Genomic DNA, 15,452 nt, shown 5'->3' with positions numbered 1-15,452 from the left:
TGTTGGTGATCTAGGATGCAGATATACCTCACAAGACCTGATTATTGCATCTCTTAAGGTCAAGACTTGCCCTTGGCATCAAAGAAATGGTGGCAAAAGGTATTTATATCCTCCAGACATATTATGCTCTTCCAAAATACAGCTAATTATAGTTGATTCATAGCTTCAGCTATGAATAACACTAATCTAATTTTGAAATGCCCATTTTTGGCCAATTTTCCATGACTGTAGAACATCAGTTTCTGAAACTTTTCTGCAAGACCTGGCTCAAGGTATTTAAATTTTGCCTTTTCAGGATGATAGCCTGATAACAAACATCCTTCCAACTGTAGCAAGGCACTGCCTTAAAACTCTTGTTAATGGCTCTGTCAGAAGAATAGAAATGAAATGTTTTGTTGCAATCCTCTGTGATTGCAGGTCAGAAACAGTGCCAAGCCATAGTCTCTGGGATGTGTTAGTGTTGATATGATCAGCTAGAAATAAGAACAGCTTTAACTCAAAGCAAGTTCTGCTCGTGAAAGATGTCCTGAATAATTTGCCCTTTTTTAAAATGTATCATTTGAATGAAAAACAAATTTTAATTGCAAGCTGACATGAGCCTGTCTTTGTGCTATTTATATGCTTAGCATCTAATTGTATCACTTTAACACCTCTTGCTGCATTTTTAGTTTTGTAACATAATGTTGGGAATTATATCTTAGTCCTTATAGCTTTTGAACACTGAAAATACAGATAATTCCTCTGATTTGTGCTCAAAGAAGATCAGCAAGCCAAAGGGAAAGTTGTGGGAATGGAGGTGGTGTTTTCTTTGTGTTTGTGTATTTGTTTTTTAGGTTAAATGAAAATATTCTGTGGTGATTAATTACAACAAGATATCTCAGAAGATACTTACGCAATTATTGTTTGAATGATAATCTTATGATTTAATGGTTTGCAAATAATAATATAAATCTGCAGGTTTGGTCTTTTCAGGTGGAGCCTCCCCTTAGGTATTTAAACAGTGATGGTCTCCGTTATTAGTGCTATTGAGGCTGTTTTAGGAATGTGTTGGAATATTCTGGGGTTGTTATCTTATGCTGTCAAGCCAAAATAGGCCTCTTTACAGGCAATCTCTGCCTAGGCAAAAATTAATTATTGATTTACTTTTTCATTCAGAAATCTCGAAGTGGCTTTATGGAAGAAATTTGCACTAAACTAGAGTAGTTAAGCAAACTATCAAGAAGAGAACCTTCAAGGGCATGACTGAAAGGTCTGAGCTCTTCCTTCTGCAGCTCCAAGAAAGCTGAGAAAAGGAGAATGCTCTTTGATGAGTAATTTAGCTCTCACCTTTCTCTCTTTAGCAAATCTATTTGTAAAAGGGACTTGTAGTAGTTCACTAATTCGTCAGGTTTTATACAGATAAATGTTCCAGAGAATGTAGTTTGAACCCCTAATAGAGAGTCAGCACGATCGCTACACTTAACCAAGGTGCTGCTGAGGTGGTTTCCATGTCCTTCCATGGGAGAAGTTTTTTATCAGGAACTTTCCTAATCGAGGGAGACCAAATGGAAGGGCACCAGAGGGGGGAGGAGTCTTGGAGAATTTTATCCAAAGTAGAAGAGTTTCATAGAGGAGCACATCAGTCGTAAAAAGACCACCCAGGATGCTTCAACAATTTGACATTTCAGGAGCACTGCTGAAGCTGCCTCTAGAAATGAAGCTGTAAGTGCAGTACCACAGACTGACTTCAGATTTCTGATAGTGTGGAGACTGTCAGCCCTTCAGCAGGAGATCAGAGACCACCACAGAAATGGATTGCTTGGTGCAGTTCTTTCTGGCTTGGTTTGGTAGCTGAATAGACCTGCCTGCAGTCATTAGTTTTTGATGGGTTTTCACTCTTTAACCTTGACTTTCTGCCTCATTTCTGGCATAAACCAGAAAGCCCGTCAGTCACAGCACAAGTGTTATTTAGACATTCATACTTATACATTCTTAAGGAAAAAAATATTCAGGGTTGGCTTAGCATGTAATTACAGCATTAGTAGCTGGGAGTGAGTTCACTTTAGTTATCACTTGTTTCCTCCTCGGGGTGTCATTTATAGCCACTTCCATCACACTGTACTGAAATGAGGATGGACCAGGCCGGAGCTGTATTGGCCTTGGAGTACACAGGAAATTAGGAGAATTCTAGTTTGTCTGAGATGCACCAGAACACAATTACTATTTAAAATAAACTCTACCAAGAGCTTAGTCATTACTTGAAATTACTCTATCAGTCACCATGTTCCTTAATAAGACCTTTCTTATGCTGGTTGTTTTGCTGTAGAGTTTGTGCTCAAAACCAGTCAGCCTCTGTCACATTTGTCTTAAGTGGATCTCCCTAGGGCAGCAAGTAAATGTAAAACTGTTTACAGCCATTTTTCATTTCCCAAGCCTTTTAATATCACTCTCTCAGGCTTATTTCTGTGTCATTCACTTCATAATATACTAAGTTGTCTTCCTGCTCCCTCCTGCTTTGCATGAGGCTCACCAGTGGCAATCCCACTCTCCTCGAACGAGTACAAAGTAAATCAAAGCCTGGCGAAAGTGCTTTCCTTCCATGATGAATTCAGAGGTGGATACTCACAGATATATCACATCATACTATTCAGGAGGTTATTTTTCTTCCTCTTCCCTGCATAGTGACTTCTGTTTTCAAAGAGCCATCACTTTCTGGGTTTGTCTATGGTTTTGTAATGCTGAGTCCCAAAGCTGCTCCAGGAAACCGTGGCTACGTTTCAAAAACTGTTCTTTGAAGCAGCTGGGGATTATTGGCTTTAAACATCTCAGTAATCCAATACAGTGCTATAAACATAATTTAAAATTGCAAAGGATTAAGATTTCCTTTCATAGGATTCTACAGACTCAGAATAGGATTCTATAAAACTTACTTAGCATTTTTGAAGCAACTTCTATTGTAAAGATGAAAATCGGCAGTTCTGTAAAGATTTTATTTCTGTATTTAGTACATACAAATCTTGCCATGACCTAGAATCCCTCTGTAGTAGGATACCTCTGGAGTCTTGGCTGTTTGCACACCATATATAAAGTTATATATAAAGTTATATATATACTTAACTCTGCAGAACTGAAATCTCAGGCTCTAATCCCTTCCATTGCATTGTGCTCCTGTGCAGAACTGCAGAACATGAACTGGAGGAAGGAGTGTGAGGTTCTTCTTCTTCAGAGGAATAACTAAGAGAATTTTTTTCCCAAGTATCTTTAAATATGAAAAATATCTTTTCCTGGACTAAATACTTTTGTCTCATAAGACTAATTATGTTTTATGAATGACTCAGAGGACTTCATATCAATTTGCATTCAGATGAGGGTTATTTGCTGTTGGATCCAGTGAGACCCAGAATATGTTTCAGCATGAAGAGGGATTCAGTGGTGCAGAAGGACCCACAGGGAGTTAGTTGCTGGTGGTCTGTTTTAGAATCACACATTGGGAAAAATGAGATTTACCAGTTATATATACAACAGGAGAATCTTTTCCTCTGCCAGAAATTGTCATTTAAGCAAAACATTTTACGTGAGACTAACGCATATTAGCCTTTAATCATAGAACAACAGAATAGTTTGGGTTGGAAGGGACATTAAAACCCATCCAGTCCCACCCCCTGCCATGGGCAGGGACACCTTCCACCAGCCCAGGTGGCTCCAAGCCCCATCCAACCTGGCCTTGGACACTTCCAGGGATGGGGCAGCCACAGCTTCTCTGGGTGACCTGTGCCAGGGCCTCCCCACTCTCACAGGGAGGAATTTCTTGCCTATATCCAATCTAACCCTGCTCTGTCAGTTGTTCTGTCACTCTGTGCCCCTGGTGCTCGATTCCCAGGAGATACATACCCATGACCATTCTCTGGGGTTAGTCCTAAAGTCAGTGTGCGGGGTATGGAGTCCTGAAGTTTCTAATTTTCCTATTTTGTATGTGCTGAGTCAGGGCCATGTCCTGGCACTTGGAGAGGGAACTCTGCTGGTGTATGAACAAAACTCCGTGTCCCAGTGCTGCCCTGGGAGAAGGGGTTCATGTGAGGAGCAAAATTCCATCTCCTAACAGGCTGATTTCCTGACTGGAATCATGTTTAAAGTCCTTCACTGCTGGGCTCCCTGAAAGTTAAAAGGCTAGTATTGTCTCACCCTCCCGTTCAGCTCATTCCATTTAATGTAGACCATTTAATGATGACGCACCAGTGTTGCACCTTTGTTAATTCTGCATGTCATAGAGGTAGCTCTAGCAAGGACAAATCAGTCTTAGTCTAGTTCCAGTGGAAAAACAAGATAATGCTAATTCGAGTCTTCAGAGTACCTAAAGTTTGGCATTTTTCAGGACTTTGCTATATGTGTCATGCAAACTAGATATACAGAACTTGATATGTTGCATAACATTATTTCATGTAAATAAAAGGAGAGACCTTATTTCCACAAGTATGTTGTGAAGTCTAGGCTAAAAACTATTCAAAGATTGCTCTGATAATGCAGAACATTTTAAAATCAAAGAGTAGCTGGGAGAATTAAATTAAAAGTGCAAGGTACTGATCCTTGTTGGTTTATCTTGTTTCATAAACCAAAGGGAACAGGTTGTTTGTTTACTTTTTTATGCGTCATTTTCTTGAAGTGAGTCAAGGAAAAGAACAATGTTTTGTTAAACAGGGAAAAACCAAATCAACCCCAACTGTTCAGTTACCAAGATGTGTGAGACTGAGTGGTCAGGGCTGAATAGCTTCCTGCACCAAGAACTAATATCCTTCAAAAATATTTTTGTATTATTGTGCACAGCATTTCTTGACAATAGGTAGGCCTCAGGTGTTTGAATGCAGCAATGCACAAGAGGATGGAGGTACCTGCCAGGCTGAGCTGCACACACATTCATCAGTGCACAGAGTAACGAGTGGTTGTGCACAAAGCTGCTCCACAGATCTCTATTCGATTTGATTAAAATTATTTATTATTTTATTAAAAACTCCCAAAGCAGGTAAATTCATGATATGCTCTAAAGATTAACCACTATGGGCTCATCGGATTATCTGATCTGGAAATCTGATTTCTACCTTCTTTCCATGGGAACTGCTCATTTTCATGATCCTGATTGCCCAAAACTCAGACACTCTCAACTCCAGAACTAATATGATCCAATATTTATTCTGTCATTAAAAAACTATTCATTTCCTTGTCTGATGATAAAATTACTGTAAAATTAATCATTCATCTTCTCAGTTAATTTTAATTACAGCTAAAATCACGTTTGGACTGGGAGTTTGCTATATTTACTTGATACTTCTGCAACACATTTCAGAACATAATCATCCATTATTATATTGCTACACTGTGGTCTTGGCTGCTGTCTGCCAAGTGTATTCCTGAGAACAATTGCTATTTTAATGTATCATCCAGGACTTAGAGCCTAGACAAATCAGAAAGATTGTTTAGTCTATTATAACTTGGCATATGGTCATTTAATAGCATGCAGGAAATCATCAGGAATGTTTGGGATTATTTGTGCTATAAATGCAATGAAAGGAATTTAATATTGGCCAGACTTCACTTCCGCCACCGGTCTTGTCATTAAAATAATCTTTGCTGGCTCTTTAGTTTTTGCTGTTGGTCATCTCTGAGCAGCCATTCAGGTTAGTGGGAAGCTGTGTAGAGCAGACTGACTTTGTAGAGTATGTTTTCCACGTGGACCTGGATATATTATTTTTCAGGTTTATGATAGATGTGTTCTTAATTGAATTCTTACACAAATAGTGTATTTCCAGTAGGAATATCGATGGATATTATTTTCTAAGAGTAGAAGAACTGACTTTTCTTATGTTAACATTGAAACTTATGAGCTTTGCATTTCCAGAACTAAGTAATAACTACAAGTACACAGCACAGACATACTATCTGTGTATCTAGAAATGCCCAGACAGCATGTTCTCCCAAGGATTTAGGGACATATTTTATTTCCTTGCAAACATTTCTGTATGCACCCCTTGTTGTATGTTGTTTCTCAGAGTGTGGACTAGATTTTTTTGGACATTTCTCAGTCCTGCATGGCTCAACTGATCAACTTACATGGGCAGCATGTGGGAATTTCACTGCTCTCATGGGCCCTGCTGATGTGATTGGATCCTGTGTGGTGGCTGTTAACTCTTGTTCTCCCTTTATCCTTGATAAAGCTATTATCCAATACCAAAACTGCCAACATTTGTTTGTATGCAATTAAAATGTGTTCATGGAATTCTTCCTTTTGAGATCAAATCAATCTTAGTGCAAGAATAGTCTGTAGCTTCTCACAAGGGGCAGAGGAGGGGCAGGACTGAGCTCTGCTCTGGGGGGACCAGGGACAGCCCCCAGGGAATGGCTGGAGCTGTGTCAGGGCAGGCTCAGGGTGGATCTCAGGGAAAGGTTCTTCCCCCAGAGGGTGGTTGGCACTGAACAGGCTCCCCAGGGCAGTGGGCACAGCCCCAAGGCTGCCAGAGCTGCAGGAGGGTTTGGACAGCACTCTGAGGGACAGGGTGGGATTGCTGGGATGTCTGTGCAGGGCCAGGGGTTGGACTCCATGGTCCTGATGAGTCTCATCCAATCATTCTATGATTCTGTGAAACCTGGCATCCACTATGCTTAAGGAAATGGGAAGTAGCTTTTTTACAGATTTCTTAGGAAAACTTGGCATTTCAAAATTACATGTTGTGCGATTCCAAACAATAATGGATGTTTGCTGTGGATTAACCCCAGCCAGCAACTCAGCACCACACAGGCACTTGCTCAGTCCCCCTCTCATCCCCTGGGATGGGGAGAGTTCTGGAAGAGTAAAAGTCAGAAAACTCATAACTTGAGATAAAGACACCTTATAGGGACAGAAAAGGAAGGAAAGAATGATAACAATAATGACAAAATAATTAGAACATACAAAACAATCAGTGCACAGTGCAATTGTTCACCAGTCACAGACATATGCCCAGCCAGTTCCTGAGCAGCAGCCCCCAGTTTATGTGCTGAGCCTGATGTTGTAATGGTTTGGGAGATCCTTTTGGCCAGTTTGGGTGAGTTGTCCAGCTGTGTCCACTCCCAGCTTCTTGTGCCTCCTGGAGGGAGGACATGAGAAGCTGAAAGGTCCCTGACTCAGTGTAAACATTACTCAGCAACAACTAAAACATCAGTATGTTATCAACATAATTCTCTTACTAAATCCAAAACACAGCACTGGACCAGCTACCAGGAAGAAAACTAACTCTATCCCAGCCCAAACCAGCACAATGTTGGGTCAACTGCCCTCTGAGATTTGTTTGCTGTAGTTGAGGAATATGATCTATGAGCAGAAATAACAATAATTTTGAGCATATATAAATACTGTGATTTTTAAAATAAAATATTACAAACATTCCCAGCAAATGAGTGTGACAGGTCACTCTCTGTCCAGTGCCTGATTACAAGTGCTGCACACAGAAGTTTGGGATGCTCACTCGAGCAGCAGCCCAGGCAGCTGCAGCAATTGCTATTCTCACATCTCTATTCCATGCTTGCAGGATTATGAGGTATTTTTCCACTAGAGAGAAGGACTTGCTTTATAAATTTTAGCTCTAACCTGAGAGGATCTTGTGCACCTTGCCTTTTAGAATAATTTGTAAAAAGACAAACTGCAACTGTTTTGAATTTGAGTAATTCCATAGACTTCAGTGGAACCCTGTGGATTTATTCTCCCAGTTTTCCTGCTGTGGGAGTCAGAGGGCTCCCTGCTTTGGCAACCATGGCATGAGTGAGCAGAGCAGGACCTACAGGAGGGGCATGAGGAGCCAGGCAGACCTTCTTGGCCTTCAGCTCCAGCTTGAATTGGAGCCTAAAGAACCAGCTTGGCATTGCTACTCGAATAGAGTCCTTTGACTTTATAACTCAAAACAGAAGCAATTACTATAAAGGGGCTTAGGGATTTTTTTTAGCCCAAGTAGGACATTCCCTGGATGTGTGTGCTGGGAGTCACAGGGACTGGGAGCCAGCACCCCCCGTGCCCTGGGCTGATCCCCCAGTGTGGGCAGCAGGGCAGGGGGGATTCTGCCCCTCTGCCCCTCAGGGGAGACCCCCCTGCAGAGCTGCCCCCAGCCCTGGGAACAGCACAGCAAGGACATGGAGCTGCTGCAGAGAGTCCAGATGAGGCACCAAGAGGATCAGAGGATGGAGCAGCTCTGCTGGGAGGAAAGGGGAGAGAGCTGGGATTGTTCAGCTGGAGAGGAGAAGCTTTGGGGTGACCTGACTGTGGCCTTGCAGAGCCTGAAGAGGCTCCAGGAAAGATGGAGAGAGACCATTGACAAGGGATGGAGTGACAGGACACGGGGAATGGCTTCCCACTGACAGAGGGCAGGGTTAGATGGAATATGTTCCCTGGGAGGGGGGGGAGGCCCTGGCACAGGTTACCCAGAGAAGCTGTGGCTGTCCCATCCCTGGAAGTGTCCAAGACCAGGTTGGAGGGGGCTTGGAGCAACCTGGGCTGGTGGAAGGTGTCCCTGCCCATGGCAGGGGGTGGAACAGGATGAGCTTTAAGGTCCCTTCCAAACCAAACCAATCTGGGATTCTATGAAGTAGTGGATGAGAGATAATAATTTTCTTTAGCTTAAAGACATGTATCCATACATGTACTTACAGAGGATAAAACAAAAGATAGCAAATATTTTTTGCTTTAATCCTTATTAATAAATTAGGCATGGATCTGGGATTACCAGTTTGTTTCCAGCACTTCACACTTGAATAGCTGATATCAAACACCTATGTATCAGCTTGGCTTTTCCATTACTGGTAAGCAGCTTTATAAAGTGTTTACTGGTTTACATAACAGTATTGAGAACTTTGGGAGTAGTGGGGGTATTTGTTTACTTATTTTCATAGTTGAGTTCATTATGTGATGTTAATGGTGAATGATTATCAGTGAGTTTAATTTTCAAACGCATCCAAAGTCTATTAGCATAAGCAGTTTACTTTCAGGGGATTTTCACATCAGGTTTAAAAATGCACAACTGTCAAGGAATATCTTCCTATTCCAGTTCTGTCTGGAGCATGGAGGCTCCTTTTAGCATTCCAGGAGCCCAAACTCCTCTAACTGCTGCACAGGAGTGATCCCTGTAGACAGATCCCTGGAGCAGTGTCCCTTCCCAGTAATCAGCTGCACTGGCCTGGCACTAAGGGCTGTTCACTCAAAGGACACCCCAGAGCAAGCTGTGTCTGAAACAGCAGCACTACTGGTTAGCTGGATACATTTATGAACCAGACTGACCTGGTCTTAAGATGCAGGATTTGGTTACATCAATAAATCTCCGTAGACAAAGCAGCCAAAGGGGGTTACCTCAGGTGCTGGGAATCACATTTCCACAAGGATGTAAAACAGAAGGTGTTTATGCACAGGACAGAGTAACTCAGTTTACACCTGTGGGATGAGCAGAGAATTTGATGGGTTGTGTTTATAAAGATGTACTATGTTTAATAAAGTTCAGTGCTGGGGAAGCTTGGTAAGTAAATGCTGCATACCTGGGGCTTCAATTTGATTTTTTCTGTGCAAATCTGTGTGGGAAAAGGAGTGTCCTTTCCTCTCAGAATTAACCATTATCATTGAAAGACACTATAATCACTAGTGTTGAAAGACTTAATCTTTAAGACACCGCAAAAATAGTTGAAATCTCAGTTTCTCAGGCCCTTTAAGTCTTAAATTGTTTTTACCTCTCAACAAAATGGAGATGATACAAAATAAACCCCACAGATCTAATGCTCCAAATTTCACACACATGTATCATGTGAAAATAAAAACATTTTCCTGGGCAAAATAATAGAGATTGTTTTCTTTTTCGTGTCTTCCATGCTACTATGAGTAATCTGTAATGTGCCATCATATAACAATAGTAAAAAATTAAATGGACACAACAAATATACTTAATAAATATGCTTCTGAAAGCCAGAGTATGTTCTCACCTCTCTGGGTGAATGTCATTGAATTCATTATGCTGGAGCCACTGTGGTCTTGTAATTGAGGTTATTTCAGTTTTCAATGACATAAAATTGAAAACTTGTCTTTTTTGAGGAAATAAATCCAGATATTTAATCTCTTACTTCTGACCCCCTTTTTGGGTCTTTTTATGTAACTGTGCAAAGGGATGTGGGCAGGAGGGCACGACTGCTCAGGAGGTGGGACAGACCTCACCCCAGTTGATGGGTTTGGTGCCAGTGAGATGGTTTTCTGTTGCTGGAGTTATAGATTGGGGTGTAGGTTCAAGCTTTTCCCTCTATTCACATTTTCACTGCTGCAAATACCACGTGTATGATCTTATTTCTTGTTAAAAAATAGTTCTCTTTTAAAGCTGATGGTAGCACGTGTTTATACATTTGCCTGTACGAATATAACATCAAATGTTTTGTTAGTATTTTGCGGAAGAACAAAGTGAATTACACTGGAAGCTGAAAGAAACATCATAGGGAGCTTGTAAAATTGGTTGTTCCATAAATATTCAAGGAGAATATATTGGAAACCCCAGGGATAAGTCAAAGTGGCCTTTGTGATGGATTGGGAGCTGCTGGAGGTTTAGACCTTAGTTCAGGTTTCACTGTATTATGCAATTTCTCCTTCAAATATTAATTCTGCCCTAGTGTTTTAAGAAGCATTAGAAAGGAAGACATTAATATAGTACTAGAAATAAATAGTTAAATCAATTGTTACATTATCAAAAATATCTTATTAAGTTTTTATTGGTTTGTGGCACTTACTCTCACCAGCCCAAAGCCGGCAGACTTGGCAATCAGTGCTGCTTCTCCCCTCTGATGGCTCGAACCTTAGAGGTGCATCAGGGCTCTAAATCCAAACTGTAGGTCCTCGGAGCTCTGTCAGCCGCTGCTCCTGCCTGGGGAAAAACAGGGGGTGCCTGGAAAAATCATGGCAATCTGTAGATCATGCAGAGATCTTGCATCCTTGATAAGTCTCGGTATCTCCCTTAAATCCAGACCTGTGGCTTAACAGCTGATATCTCAGGCTTATATCTAAGCTCCAAAGAGGGATTAGACATAAATTAGGTATTTCTACAGTTACCTTGCATCTTGGGTTAAATCTATTTGAAAGGATCATGAGAGAATATGATTCCCTATCTTTCGACTTCCAGCCAGTGACTGTCCAAACCAGCCAGTCAGGAGATTCTACAAGGTGGTAGTTCCATGTAACAAAGCGCCAAATATGCTCATTACTCCATATTTCATAATTATTGATTTATTTTAGTCTTCTTATCTTGACATTTACTAAGGAAGTGCTAGTTTTATTTCGCTTAATAAAAAAACTACTGCATCCTCAAAGACTTCTCTAAAGAAGTGACAATCTTCTCCATTTTGCTTTCTTTCAGGAATTAAATTGGGAAGCTGCAGAGCACTAAAGTGATGTGTTTAATGTGTGGTGGCATCCCATGTGCACAACAATCTGTGTGACACTTTTCAGCAGCCTCAAACTTCTTGAGTTGCAAGGTAGAAGGGGTAGATTCTTGGATACTCCTGTGCCTACAGAATAACCAAAAATGAAGGAGGACAGTTGTTTACAGGCTGCTCTGCTGTGCCTGGGCATGTTGTGGTACAGCCATGCCCTGAGCACGGGGCCCCTGATGCAGTCCCGGCCCTCGCTCCACGGGCACCGCGAGAAAGGCAAGGAGGGGCAAGTCCTGCACCGCTCCAAGAGAGGCTGGGTGTGGAACCAGTTCTTTGTGATAGAAGAGTACACAGGACCAGATCCTGTGCTCGTGGGAAGGGTAAGAAAGAATTTCTTTCTCTGTCGTCAATTAATATTATTAATTTATATTGTTATTTTGTGTGTTGTGGGTTTTTTCTTGCTGTTGTTTCTTCTTGCTTTTACCTTTGTGTTGTCTTAGCTGCTTCTTCATCAGCTACTTATTCACCTAGACTCGCTTTCTTATAGCTCAGTATAGGTATTAAGAAAAATGCTCCCTAAGTCAATACAAATATTTCCATTGACCTCAGCAGTCCTTGCATGAAGGTGTGCGAGCTGTTACTTGGCAAACCAGCAAGAACAATATGTCCCAACAATATGTCCCAAGAGTACCTGTTATCATTCTTGGGACTTTAAAAGTAGGAATGAAACATGTAATGTCCAACCCAGCAGCTCAGTAAAAGTGTCCTGCTCAATAGGTATCCTCTCACCATTTCGTTTTCAAGTTATCATCAGTAAAATCAAACATATGGAGGGGTGTGTATAGAGCGAGATATATCTTGTGCACATGTGTATGTACACACATCCTGCACTAATTTTTTATTCTGCTACTGTCTAACACTAGCACAATATGAATAGCTAAATAAACCAGTATATTTGCCAGTCTTTAAATAGTCAGCAGAACTCTGTTGACTTAACACTAGCACAAAAAGAGTGGGGAAACAGGATCAGTGTCAGCAAATACCATTCTGATAGCCTGGTTTAAAAGGTGGTTAGTGTTAGTAATTTGTGGATGTCAATATAAAATCAATAAATCTGTAATTTGGCTCAATGTTTCCCTCATCCATCAAAGTGAAGTGTGCATTGGTTGCAGAAGAAAGAGTGCTAGTAAGAATTTGCAGCTTCTTTTATATTAAAGAGGCTGTAATTAAAAACTAGTTGGCAATCACAGAATTAGAGAATCATTAATGTTGGAAAAGCCCTCCCAGCCCATGGATCCCCCCTGTCCCCATCCCCACCCTGTCCCCAGCCCAGAGCACTGAGTGCCACGGCCAGGCCTGCCTTGGGCACCTCCAGGGCTGGGCACTCCAAACCTCCCTGAGCAGCCCCTGCCAGTGCCTGACCACCCTTTCCATGAGAAATTCCTCCTGATGTCCCCCCTGCCCCTCCCCTGGCACAGCCTGAGGCCGTTCCCTCTCCTCCTGTCCCTGTTCCCTGGGAGCAGAGCCCGACACCCCCCCCGGCTCCCCCCTCCTGTCAGGGATTGCAGAGCCAGAAGGTCCCCCCTGAGCCTCCTTTTCTCCAGGTTGAGCCCCCCCAGCTCCCTCAGCCCCTCCTGCTGCTCCAGCCCCTTCCCAGCTCCGTTCCCTTCCCTGCCCATGCTCCAGCCCCTCAGTGTCCTTATTGTTGTGAGGGCTCTGAACTGGGCACAGCACTCGAGGGCCTCAGCAGTGCCAGCACAGGGGACAATCACTGCCTGCTGGTCACACTATTCTTGATAGAAGCCAGGACCCCTTTGCCCACCTGGGCACACTGCTGAGCTCACTGGTTGCATCCCATTTATCACTTAACAGCTTTTCACATGCAACCCAGTAGAATATGATTTGTATGAAGTATACAAAAAAGTTTGTAAAAATGACTCTTTCCTCCAACTGGGTTTGAAAAAAGAACCTGCCATAATTATCTTCTCGTGTATTCTCTTCTTTAAATCTTAAATCTGAAGGCTTGGGTCTCAGCAGCAGTCTGTGTGTCAGGATGCAGGTCTGGGCTGGCAGCTACCCCTAGTGCAGGGTAGATGAGGTCACAGCATGTGCCCCAGTGTGGATTATTGCCTGGTGCTAGACAAGGTTTTTAAAAACTCTGAAATGATAGTATTTTCCTGAACCTTTTTGTTTCATAAGCACATCCATGAAATGTGGCACTCTGTTAAGGTATGTCTGTTTCTCATTTTGTAGCTTCATTCAGATATTGATTCTGGAGATGGAAACATTAAATACATTCTCTCAGGTGAAGGAGCAGGAATCATTTTTGTTATTGATGACAAATCAGGGAACATCCATGCAACAAAGACACTGGACCGGGAGGAGAGAGCTCAGTACACCCTCACGGCACAGGCTGTGGACAGGAACACCAACAGACCCTTGGAACCACCCTCTGAATTCATTGTCAAAGTGCAAGATATAAATGACAACCCACCCGAGTTTCTTCATGAAAACTACCATGCCAATGTGCCAGAGAGATCAAATGTAGGTGAGTACTCAGAACTGCACTGCAGTTCCTGGCCTTATGGAAAGTGTTGCAATGTCAGGATGTCTTGACTTTATTTAATTTTTTTTGTCAAGAATTTTGGGAAGTAAAATTTACTTCATGCTCAGCCAGTGACTCAGTCAAAGTCTCCGATTTGCTGACAAAATCAAACCCTGCACAGCTCCCAACTATCAGAATTGAAGTGTCTCTGGATGGTTCCTAGAACAGGACTGTCTCCTCCTAGGAGGGAGCATGAGAGTCCCTGGAATTTATGGGGTGTGAATCCTCTGGGGTAAACATCAAGATCATTCCCCTGGTAGAACTGTGTAATAAAGCTAAGGAGTTACTGCCACGCTCTCTATTCCATTTTCATCTTCTCTTTGAGCTTGTGTTTGTCTCAGACATTTCTACAGGAATGATTTCTCTGAAAACTTACTGAGTAAAACATAAAAAGAAAACTCTATTGCTTGGCTCTCTAACGACAAAAGCAATATACAGCTTAAACTACTGAGGAAAGAAACCATAATGGTACAGAGTGACTGCTGACTTTTATACCCTTCACTGTTCAGAACATTAATCCACATCACAGCTGGTGACAAATCTGTTTGGATTGTATGAGTCTATTTTGCCATATAGAAATTGTCAAGAAATTTTCTTTTTCATTTCCCAAATGTGGAAATAAAAAAGTTCAGCCGTAGTTATGCTGAACGACTGAAAGCATCTCTGCACAGCTCTTACAGACAAGTTTGCTTCTGACTGGACTCCTCCTGTGTTTGCTTTCCCCTTTTAGGTACATCAGTTATTCAGGTAACAGCTTCAGATGCTGATGATCCTACCTATGGGAACAGTGCCAAACTGGTTTACAGCATCCTGGAAGGGCAGCCGTACTTCTCAGTGGAAGCTCAGACAGGTATTATTGAGCAGTTTATTTGAGTAGGACCTCGTAAGCAGAATGCCTCAAAATGAGCTAAATGTATTGACTGAGGCAGCACAGCTGGGTATATCTGCTATTTCTTTGGGGTATGAGATGGTGTGACAGAAATGGCTGTTTCTGTGCTGAACTGTAATTCTCCAGGGTTGCCCTGTGTCAAATATTTGGGCTACTTTCCTTACACAGTAAAATGCACAGTGTAGGGAAAACCAAATCTGCACCATCACTGCAAATATTGCTGTGTTTTATGCAGCATCCAGTTTTTCATGAGTGAACCTGTGAAAACTTGCATGTGCCGCACTTTCTCTGTATTTCCAGGAATTATCCGAACTGCCCTTCCCAATATGGACAGAGAAGCCAAGGAAGAGTATCACGTCGTAATACAGGCGAAAGACATGGGAGGACACATGGGAGGCCTCTCAGGGACAACCAAAGTGACAATTACACTTACAGATGTCAATGACAACCCACCAAAGTTCCCACAAAGTAAGAACAAGATCCTTGCTCACATTTTATATTGTTCCCCCATTTGTGTAGTATCAGACATATGCAAAGCTTGAGCAAACAGTGACTGCTGGATTATTGCAG

The 15,452-nt window shown here is 42.1% G+C and overlaps 1 protein-coding gene across 4 annotated transcripts in view; it reads left to right on the top strand.

Moving 5' to 3' along the window:
- The window catches only part of CDH11 (cadherin 11), an 81,500-nt gene that overhangs the window by 50,226 nt on the left and 15,822 nt on the right, over positions 1 to 15,452 (top strand). For all 4 annotated transcript variants that reach the window (XM_050328195.1, XM_050328196.1, XM_050328197.1 and 1 more), the window contains exons 3-6: positions 11,373 to 11,768; positions 13,642 to 13,936; positions 14,724 to 14,843; positions 15,183 to 15,350. In XM_050328195.1, the coding sequence (XP_050184152.1) occupies positions 11,541 to 11,768; positions 13,642 to 13,936; positions 14,724 to 14,843; positions 15,183 to 15,350 (811 nt within the window). In that variant the 5' untranslated portion in view covers positions 11,373 to 11,540. The remainder of the gene's footprint in view (positions 1 to 11,372; positions 11,769 to 13,641; positions 13,937 to 14,723; positions 14,844 to 15,182; positions 15,351 to 15,452) is intronic.

Source organism: Myiozetetes cayanensis, unplaced genomic scaffold (assembly GCF_022539395.1).
Source record: "Myiozetetes cayanensis isolate MyiCay16 unplaced genomic scaffold, myiCay2020 scf38, whole genome shotgun sequence".
Taxonomy (NCBI): Eukaryota; Metazoa; Chordata; class Aves; order Passeriformes; family Tyrannidae; genus Myiozetetes; species Myiozetetes cayanensis.
This window is presented reverse-complemented; position numbering and strand designations above follow the sequence as displayed.